General features: G+C 25.6%; 2 protein-coding genes and 1 long non-coding RNA gene across 3 annotated transcripts; 1 reads left to right on the top strand and 2 right to left on the bottom strand.

Moving 5' to 3' along the window:
- Positions 1–802: 802 nt before the first annotated feature.
- On the bottom strand, positions 803–2,352 carry LOC108546164 (uncharacterized). Its single transcript, XR_001890124.1, has 6 exons — positions 2,319–2,352; positions 2,097–2,238; positions 1,905–2,000; positions 1,621–1,758; positions 1,275–1,425; positions 803–1,194 (listed from the first exon to the last, which is right to left on the bottom strand). It is a non-coding gene; the product is annotated as an uncharacterized LOC108546164 (long non-coding RNA).
- A 1,806-nt stretch (positions 2,353–4,158) lies between these two features.
- On the bottom strand, positions 4,159–6,976 carry Dredd (Caspase-8 Dredd). Its single transcript, XM_017898088.1, has 8 exons — positions 6,947–6,976; positions 5,767–6,328; positions 5,400–5,671; positions 5,132–5,324; positions 4,943–5,068; positions 4,737–4,868; positions 4,524–4,658; positions 4,159–4,265 (listed from the first exon to the last, which is right to left on the bottom strand). The coding sequence occupies exons 1-8, from the start codon at positions 6,962–6,964 to the stop codon at positions 4,255–4,257; spliced, it is 1,449 nt and encodes a 482-aa protein (XP_017753577.1). The 5' UTR covers positions 6,965–6,976; the 3' UTR covers positions 4,159–4,254.
- On the top strand, positions 6,880–8,894 carry par-6 (partitioning defective protein 6). Its single transcript, XM_017898100.1, has 5 exons — positions 6,880–7,324; positions 7,473–7,701; positions 7,983–8,110; positions 8,194–8,472; positions 8,579–8,894. Exons 1-5 carry the CDS (start codon positions 7,265–7,267, stop codon positions 8,888–8,890), a joined length of 1,008 nt encoding a protein of 335 aa, XP_017753589.1. The 5' UTR covers positions 6,880–7,264; the 3' UTR covers positions 8,891–8,894.
- Positions 8,895–10,751: the final 1,857 nt, after the last annotated feature.

Genomic DNA, 10,751 nt, shown 5'->3' with positions numbered 1-10,751 from the left:
CCTTCTATCCTTTTCTAACCGCTCTCTGTCCTTGTTTGTCACGTGGCGAGCTCATCGACGACCTCATTGCGTTTCTGTGTTCCTATTACAAAATCCGAGTTTCGAGTACAAAATAATACATGAAGCTGATTGAATGTCGCTTGATTTTCAGCGACAGTATGTGCAGTAGTAAGTTGCTGAATTAGAGATATATTGAGTTTATTTTTTGAACAACATAATACTCGCAAGTTTCCCCTTTTATTTATGTCGTAATATGTTAATGTTGATGTAAAATGAATTTGACATAAAAAAATTGAATTGGGATATATCGTTTGTGGAGGCATAATTCTAATTTTTATTATAGTTATTAATAAGATGAGAAAAAAAATTAAAATTATACTCTTTTTATATTTTTTTTATTCTTCTTACAGTGAAATTTATAAAGTTGTACATACAAATATTTTACGCAAAACAGTATGTAATTTCAATACAATTATATAATTACATTATGGTGTATTTAAAAAATATAATTTAAAATAGAAGTAAGCGACATTCGATTATGCAAATATAAAGTTAAAGCAGGTGACACGCAGAAAAATTCACCCATAGAATTCTAAAAAATCGACGTCATTCTCCAAGCATTTAAAATCTCGGTGTTAAATTATTCTTATTACATTTTATATGTTAAAAAATCAGGTTCATTGGGGGACACTGATTATATATAATGATAGTACATACATATAAAAAATAATATGTAGTACAATTAATTATATTATTATAAAATTAATAGAAGATACAGAATTTTGCGAATTACTTAATATGTAGTTAACAAATGCGATTTATTAATTAATTATTAAACAATATTACTGGTAGTTCTAAGCGAATTTGGTATTTTAATATACCATGTCTTAATCGAAATTGATATTTTCACTCATTGCAGTTTTCCGTTAGTAAATAATCCTTCTTCAAGCTCTATGACAATCACGTGTTGGATATTACAGATTAAAGGAAAAGTTAAAATTTGTTGGTCAGTATAGTCAACGTTATTATCGAAAGGGTTAATGCATTGTTTTATATACTATTATTCGAATTATGAATTTGGTAATTATGTTACCAAATTATGTTAAGGTACACTTCCTCGACACGGATGATTTCTTGATATGTTGTAAAAAATAAAATTCCGAACAACAGAATTTTACGAGCATCCACGTTCACCTATAATTTGTGAAATATTTTAGCAAGAAATTTTTATCACCGTTGAATTGTATACTAGCAATACGTAAGTACTTACGTACCTCTAGAAGTGCATACTTCAGTACGCGGTCACTGTTTACCTACTGTTTATACAGGTACGAATAAAAATCAATTCGTAAGCTTTAGATTTAGGCATATAACAAATGAACTTATTAAAAAGGTGCCTCGTCGTGGAATTTTAATGTACGCGACCTGCACAATACAAACGATCACTTATACAGTAGAATCCAAACGTAATAGTCTCCACGGAGAAGTTTGAAAATACTTCGATTTGACAAAAATTTCTTGTGACTATTTCGGAAAATATTTAAATTGTATTTAAAAAAATTGTCAAAAATTTTAATTTCTACAATATATAAAAAAATCATCGTGACTAATGAAACGTACCGTAACCTACGTAATTATCAATTATCAATTTCTATCGTAGTATAAAGCCACATAAAATGACTTCGTGTGGATATCAGAGTGGGCTCAACATTCTGCTTAATCTGGATATTGATGATTATCATGCCAGTATCGTGCCATCTATAGGAATAAAGGTATTTTTGTTACATTAATTCCTATAAAGGGAAAGAAATATATCTAGAATCTGTTGTAATATCATTTTTTTACACTCTCCGAATTTTCTTCTATCAAGTATCTTTTCGTATTTTTGAAAAATGTCCAATTACCATGATTTTCCTTCTCTTATTTTGAAATAGATGTCTCCCGTTAAAAATATGTTTGAGTACTTTTCAGGAAAGAAACAAAACTTGATAAAAGAAAATCTAAAAAAACGTAATCGAGTTAATGCTATTAATATTTAATTATCTTGTGTACGAAATTATATTAAGTCAGTCACAAAAATATTCGAATATACATACGTATAATATCCTATATTTTAAATAAATATCTAATGAACACCATAATTGTACAGTTGGATTTATACGACTTGAAACTCCATAATTTGAAAACCTTTGTAAGTCTATAATTGTTATTCATTCTCTTTGCTTCGTTGAAGAAACACTTAAAATATTAAAATGCAGGTTATGTTACTTTATCTCGAATTATTTGTTACAATTAATAAATTAGATGCATTGTCTTACTTCTGAAATTCAAATTATAAAAAATATCATATTGGATATAAAAAAAGAAAGAAGCATTTTTATTTGTTAAATCTTTTTCACTTAAAAATTTCGATAATACAAAACTTTCATATACTGCAAAATTTTAAGTCCTGTTTTCAGATTCGAATTACCGTAATTCGACTGTAGAACATTATACGAATATTTTTGTAACGGATAGTATTTTTCTCGATTATATTAAAATTATAATTTCTACATATTTCTGTACAGATCATGCTGCATGATCCTTACGATTATCCTGATTATGATGCACCGAGTAAACTGATAGGCGTAGATAAATATTCGTTTCTGACTGTCCAACCTATAGAAACATATTCAACCAGAGATATCAGAGAAGCACGTTCTAGAGAATGTATATATTACGACGAAGCAAATAAAACTATCGGTGACAATACGAAAAGAAATTTCATTCCTGCAAGATATTCATTTATAAATTGTCTGACGGACTGTCGTGCAGCTGTAATTAAGCAAAAATGTGGATGCATTCCCTACTATTATCTGCAAAATAGTTAGTTTATTTTGTAAACAGTTTGTTCTAGATAATAAATGCACGGTCGCTCGCGAAAGTATTAGAACGCTCACGTTGCGAACCTTCGACAAACAAAATACCCAAGTTCAATATAAATTTGAAAAATAATACTGCACCTAAGGATAAATGTAAAAAATATTTAGGGAAAATTATGTAATCATACCTTTTACTAGAGACATAATTATTATTGTTATATTAATTTATATTAATACTTACTTGAACATTTATTTCGTATGCAATATTATTTTGTAAGTTTCAAATTAAGTGCTTGTATTTGATTTGTTAAAAATTTATTACAAAACCGTTTGAATACTTTTATGAGCGTATATCGTAAATTTTCAAAATATTTAATAATGCAACATTTTTTACATTAATTATTAGACATAAAATAAAACGCAAATCATGCATTGAAACATAAAAAAATTTGTAAATTTTCATTCATATTTTTTTATCTGCTTTAAGACAAATGATATTCTATTCTACAGATACCAGAGTGTGCAATTTGAGAGATGTTGAATGCCTAGAAAAATACAAATGTAAGTTTCAGAGATTTATAAATATTATCAATCTCTTACTCTATATAGTATGGACGATTTATTTGTGGAATTAGAAAAATTGTAAAAATTGAATACTTTAAATGGAATACCATTGTGATAATCAATTATATTAAAAGATAATAAAATTAAATTTTCAGTTTGGTATGATACCTCTTGGCCAGGAACGGACATGTCGTCTAAAACTTTACCACTTGTAGAATTAAGAACTGAAGAAAGACCTTGTAATTGTAGACCTGATTGTAACTTCTATCGTTATATCATAGAGAATTCTGCAGGAAATCTTGACAAACGCGTTTTTTACAAAGGTCTTACTTATACTACGTATCCCAGGTACTACCTTTTGTTAAGAAAAATAATATATTTATTATAAAATGTTTAAAATATCAAGTGAAATAATAATTAAAAATTTTCGCTTATAATGTGAATCAAAAATATTGTTTAACAATGTTAAGATTACTTTAAAATAAGTTGTTAAAATATTATCAGATAATCAATAATGTTCGTAGGGAATTACGAATAAAATTACGAACAGATTACTTTTCTTTATAGCAAAGGAAAAGCTTGGAAAAATCAAAGTATAATCCATATATTTTTCGGCGATCTGGTGTCTATTCAGTACCGACGAGATTTGCGTTACAGTTGGCGTCACTTATTTGGTAATATCAGTTATTTATTAAAATAATAAATAAATTTCAATTGCTACATTATGATAATAAATATTTGATATTTGTTGTAGCAACATTTGGCGGTCTCTTAGGAGTATTCGCGGGTTTCAGTTTTATGTCCATCTTCGAAATTATTTATTTTTTTGTTATTCGGGTTCTAACAGATGCATGTGTAAAAAGGGATACAAAAAATATAAAGTAAATGTCAAGAATTTGTATCATACAAAATATTTGCATTTATACAAAATATTATTAATAAAAATATAATTTTTCTTGTATTTTGTAAAATATAGTTATAACTATTTATAATGTAATATATTAAAATTTAAATCATTTTCTTTTTATGTATGTGTTTGATATTTTGGTAGTAAAAAATCCGTAAGTAACCTATATTTTAATAATTCAGATAACTGACCAATGGATTGTATTCCATTTAATTTTCCTTTCTTCTTCAATAACGATTTCATTGTTTTTCTGACAACTTGTAAAAATGTTACTCTCTCTTCCTCAGTTTGTAAAATACTACAAAATTCTTGTATAAACCACGATCCTGTAAAATACTAATTTATAACATGTGAATATTATAATTAAAATACCTACATACAGTATATATATAATTATACGTTACCATCTTTCTTATGTCGTACAGATACAAAACCTTGCATAGTTGACATAAATATACAAAAGTTTCTGTATATTGAAATATCTGAAGAATTATAATTTGTAGAACCATCTGTAGTTAAAGCATCATTTACTTGTCCTGCAATTAAATGTTATCACAAATGTATAAATAAAAATCTTAATCTGTTAATATAATGTTAAAATTGTTGTTACCAATTACTTCTCCTTGACAAGCTTGTATAATAACTATTTTAATAACATTTTCTAACTCTGCAGAACAAAATTTATACTCAATTTCATCAATGCTAACTTCTTCTGCATCTGCACTAATAATACCACCTAGAACATTAATAAATTATATACTGTATGATAATGATACAAAGTATAAACTTTAAATTTTACCTTTACAACCGTGACTTAAAATGCATACAAAAATGCAATCATAATCAATACCAAATTCTTTTGGAATATTTTCTAACATTCTAAGTATTTCATCCTTTTTTAAATCATTGTACTCTTTAATGGTAAAACCAATACCTTTAAATGTTTCTGATAATTTCATACAATCAGCAGCAGTTCCAAATCTAGTTTCATACTGAAATATTATATAAATTTATATAGAATTAATGATGCTATATTAAAATAAGTATAGTTATAGACATTAATATACATTTTGACCAACAAAATGCATTTGACTTATAATAATACATAGACCCTTGTCTATATTTTTTATATCTTTTTCTTTTTCAGTTAACAATTTTTCTTCCACGTCTGAGGTTTCCCTCATGGAAAACATTTGTAATTGTGCTGTATTAGAATTCATATGTTGAGTGTCCAACACATTTTGATGCTTTTCATTAGTTTCTAGATCTTCATAAATAAGCTCCAAATCATCAAATCTTTTCAAATGTTTAAGTAAATTTTTTAACTTTACCTTACCATCTAAGATAATCAGAAATTATATAAATAAAATATATAAGATTACAAAATTATAAAATGTAAACTACTTGTAGTAAATAACCAAAAAAAAAACAAACCTAAACATATTGAAATATAATTTTCCTGCATCCAATACAGCATATGTAATTCAAGATAGTCTGTATCCTTTAAATTTTCATCATATTTAGTTAAATCAGCTCTAACATATTGTAGTAACAACTTTATTCTATCTATAGTAAGAGCTTCACATAATATATATAAACATTTTGCAGTCAAGTTTAAGTATCTGGAACATAATCTATATTTTGGCAAATACAATACATTTATATATTCAAATGATATTCCTAATTTTCGTAAAATTTGTTTATTTTGAATAACACATATAGCTTCCACTAATTTATTTTTCCAATTTTCAGAATATTTATTTATAAATTCTGTTAATATATAAACTTTGCATTCTTTATGCTTCTGTAATAAGTCATAAATTTCTTTAAAACCATGTTCATAATCAGTTGTCATCAAAAATAAAATGGATATTTTCTCATCAATATCAAGGTCATCTTCTATCTTCCATAAAATATCTTTGTTTAATATATTTGTGGTTACATTACTTTTTATATTAAAATATGGTTTAGCATCAACAGAAAGGGACATTGTTTCCTTCAAATCAATAATAATATATATAATATAATAATGAATGCTACAAATAAAAAACAATGAAAAAGATACGTGTCAACATAAATTTATTTACAATATAAAATAATTATATATGTTTACTAACCTTTATTGACAAAATAAGTGAGTTACTTAAAAATAAATAAAATAATATAAGAAAATGAAATTATATACTTTTAATCAAACACAAATAAACAATTCAATCGAAAAATGACCATCACACTTTCTTTAAACATTTTCGAATATTCAGATATATATTTATACATAAATTATAACATATGTATTACATTTATAAAAATTTTTTTTTAAATCTAGTGAAACACATACTATTGCGCATTAGCTTAAAATTTATTTGTGTATGATTAGTAAACATTTATAACTGTTTATATACGTTTGGTTTGTTCAAAATTTAATCAAAGCACCATCTAGTAAAATATACATGCGAAAATATCGATCGTATTATAGGAAATTACAATTCGAATAAAATCTGTTTCATGATTCAATTTCCATGGCAAAATGGATGAAGATTGGTGAAAGAATAAGTTGTGAAAACAAACCTTGAATATTGTTAGAAAGTTTTTGTAAATTAATAGATGAATATACCACGCTTTTGTGTTCCATTCATATTTTGATTATGTGTTTATACGTTAGCTGACGGTGTTTTATTGTTTATCGTTACTGTAAGGCCGTACATTTTCTTAAAAATTTATAGTGACTAGGCCAAGTGCGTTCTACCAAACAGGTGCTTTTGACGTCACGTCGTCGTATTCGTACTCATTTTGTCAAAATGTGGTTACTTTAAATTATATCAGCAGTGATTAAAATTTGCTAATCCCATATTAATTTGAAAACCAACTTCGAATCATTGGTTCGAGTTGCGGATTTGCTTCAAACATTGCAATTCACTTAAAATTAAAAATCATGTCTAAGAGCAAACTTCACCATCAAGTTGACAGCAATATTGTTGCAGTGAAAAGTAAAGTAAGCTAATTTTTAATTTAAAGTTTCTATTTTTTATTTATATCATTATCTATTAAAAAAAAATCGTGTACTAATATTAAAATATTCCATATTTTTTATTCTATTGAATATCTTTGTACCTGATTTTTTTTCTTTTTCTTTTTCATAGTTTGATGCAGATATTATAAGATTTTCAGTCAACCGTAATGAAGCAATCAGTTATGAAGATTTTAGAAAGTTATTGGCTGAACGACATGATATTGGCCCTGATTTAAGTTTTCTTATATGGTACACGGATCCAACTGATGGTGATTTATTACCTATTAACAATGATAATAACTTGGCAAGGGCATTACTTGCTGCAAAACCACTACTTAGAATTTTTATTCAAAGAAAGGGTAAGATAATTTTTTAACAAATGTTTAAGCAACATAAATTTCTCTGTAGCAAATTTTGGAAAATAAGTTTGTAATGTAAGGTATAAGTTTTTATAAGTAAAGTTATTTAATCCAGAGTGTAAAGTAAATGTTCAAGAAAAAAATTATCTACAAAAAAGACATTTTTTTTTAGTTTTATTAACTATGTCTATTGTCATAAAGTTTATTGATTTTAATATTCTTTAATTTAATATTGTTAAGATATTTATACCTACATAAAGTTAAGTTATTTTGTATAATAGGGGATGGACTAGAAGATATAAATGGATATGGAACAATGAAACCAAAAAATTTAATATCAAGTATCCTTGGTGGCACACCTGGAAAACCAAAGTCATTGGCTATATCTAATCCACATGATTTTAGGCAGGTATGTCTTAGCTATATAAATACAAATTATATAATGTTTCATTTAAAATAGAAATAAAATAAAAATTTTGCTGATAATAATAGGTATCAGCAATAATTGATGTAGATATATTGCCAGAAACTTGTCGCCGTGTACGTTTGTTAAAACATGGTTCTGATAAACCATTAGGATTTTATATTAAAGATGGTGAAAGTTATCGAGTATTACCACCATCAGCAGGAGGTGGTGTTGAAAAAGTTCCAGGGGTATTTATCAGTAGATTAGTACCAGGTGGCTTAGCTGAAAGTACAGGTCTTTTAGCAGTAAACGATGAAGTTCTTGAAGTTAATGGTATAGAGGTTGCTGGAAAAACTCTAGATCAAGTATGTAGAATTATGGTGTAGCTTTTATACAATTACATTCTTATCTCATTCTTATACCATTTTTATAATATACATATTTTATACATTTTAAATATATTTGAAATAGGTCACAGATATGATGATTGCCAATTCTTCAAATCTCATAATCACAGTAAAGCCAGCAAATCAACGAGCAGCATTAGCTGCTCCAAGACGTGGGTCATTTTCACGTAATAGTCAATTATCTTCTGGAAGTCATCAGTCCACACAAAGTGCTGCAACTGGCAGTGATGAAGATGCAGATGAAATTGTAGACTTAACTGGTGTAACATTACAAGATGATGCAACAACTTCTACTTCTCAACATCATCATTATCACCATCATCATCATCATCATCAAAATCATTTCAATCATGATCAAGGTGTTCTACATTTATAAATGACATGCGATACAAAACTCTATATTATGTCATGCTCAGTTGAATATTGGTTCAAGTATTCATTCATACAAAGAAAACATTTAGTAATAAGTATAAAAATATAACATGACAATAAGAAATTGAAATACTGAAATGAATGAAGCATTACAGAGTACTATTTACATAATTTAATAATCATTTAATTTGATTGGGCATAGAAATGAATAGAAAATTCATATCAAATAGACATTTTTACTAAATATTCACTGTGCCTTTTAACTTAATACATTTTTCATTAAAATCATTCTTTAATATTATTAGAGTTATAATATTAAATTTTTAATATCATTAAAAATTATTAATCTTACTAAATCAACATTATTTTGAAATTTACATTTCATAATTATTTTCAAAATAAATCTTTCAATTAGAAAATATTCTAAACATACTTTATATACAAAATAGATAATAGATATAAAGGTGAAATATAAATGAAGAACATATTTTTATTTCTACAGATTAAAATTAAATCTTCTAATTTTGTACTTATTTAACAATATGCACTTTTTATTTTCATATCTTTTGTATATGATATTTATATCGAGATACAAAAGGTATTAAAAAAATAAACTTCTTTTAAGCAAAACAAGAAAAATATAATTGACAAATAACATGATTTAATTATAGTTAGAACTTGGTAATGAACTAAATTATTCACATGATATTTTTAAATCAAAACAAAATTTTTTAATTCATAAATTTTATATATATATATAATCTTTTTTCTTTCAATCTGTTGAAAAAATACATAGTGATATAAATATTGACTGTGTATAAAAGTATTATTGGAAAACAGCAATATTTTTGAAGTATTGAAATAATATTTATAGTACTTAATATACAAACTTAAAGTGTACTTAAAAACATTAATGGATACTGGAATGTATTACAACAGATTTAACGTTTAAGGTATACAGGTATTTTTAAAATCATGTTTTAACATTTATATTAATTAGATAACTTGCAATGAAATCTGTTATAACTATCATTAACATTTTATTCATCATTTCATAATATATTCATTTTTTAATTGATTTCCATCATTTCTTTATGTATATAATGCAGCTAATTAAGTTCAATAATGTAATTTATCGTTATAAGTAGAGGCCTTTATTCAATGATAAAAAAATGTATATAAGTGTAACCTAAGTGGAAGAAATGCTATTATGAATATTTCATTTTAAATCGAATATAAGATGAAAAAGAAATTGAGTGGCCTTGTACTTAGATCATTCCAAATATTTTTTACAAAAATGCAAAACTGGGATTATTCCTATTGTAATGCATTAAGAAACACGTTTATTCGTGTATGTATTCTGTTTATTCTACTGCATGTCTAGAGTGTTAAAGTTTTCGAATTTTAATTCCATTTTTATAAATGTTATTTGTTGTCTAATTGAACACTAGATATTAAAATATACTTTACAAGTTTTCTAGGTATAAGAACTCTTAATATTATGAAACATATTTATGTAAAATATTTTTCTTATATATTTGTGCCTTCATTATTTCATTTATGAATATAACAATTGGATTGTGATAAATTGTATCGCATTCCATCTCTATAGTATTTTTGTAGTGTAAGGAACATATACAATGTTTCAATAATTATGTCTTACCATATTAAGAAAGAAATGTTAGTAGCCTTAATAGTTACACAACTAAATATCTATATATTAGTTTAATTATATTTTCTCAGTTAGATTGGCAAAGATATGAGCATGCATTAAAAAAGAAATCTTATGACAGAGTTATAAACTAACTTCCATATTAATATATTTTAATTATCAAGTTAAAAAAAAAATTATTTGTACAATGTTA

This window comes from Eufriesea mexicana, unplaced genomic scaffold (assembly GCF_001483705.2).
Source record: "Eufriesea mexicana isolate 0111107269 unplaced genomic scaffold, ASM148370v2 scaffold4744748559, whole genome shotgun sequence".
Taxonomy (NCBI): domain Eukaryota; kingdom Metazoa; phylum Arthropoda; class Insecta; order Hymenoptera; family Apidae; genus Eufriesea; species Eufriesea mexicana.
This window is presented reverse-complemented; position numbering and strand designations above follow the sequence as displayed.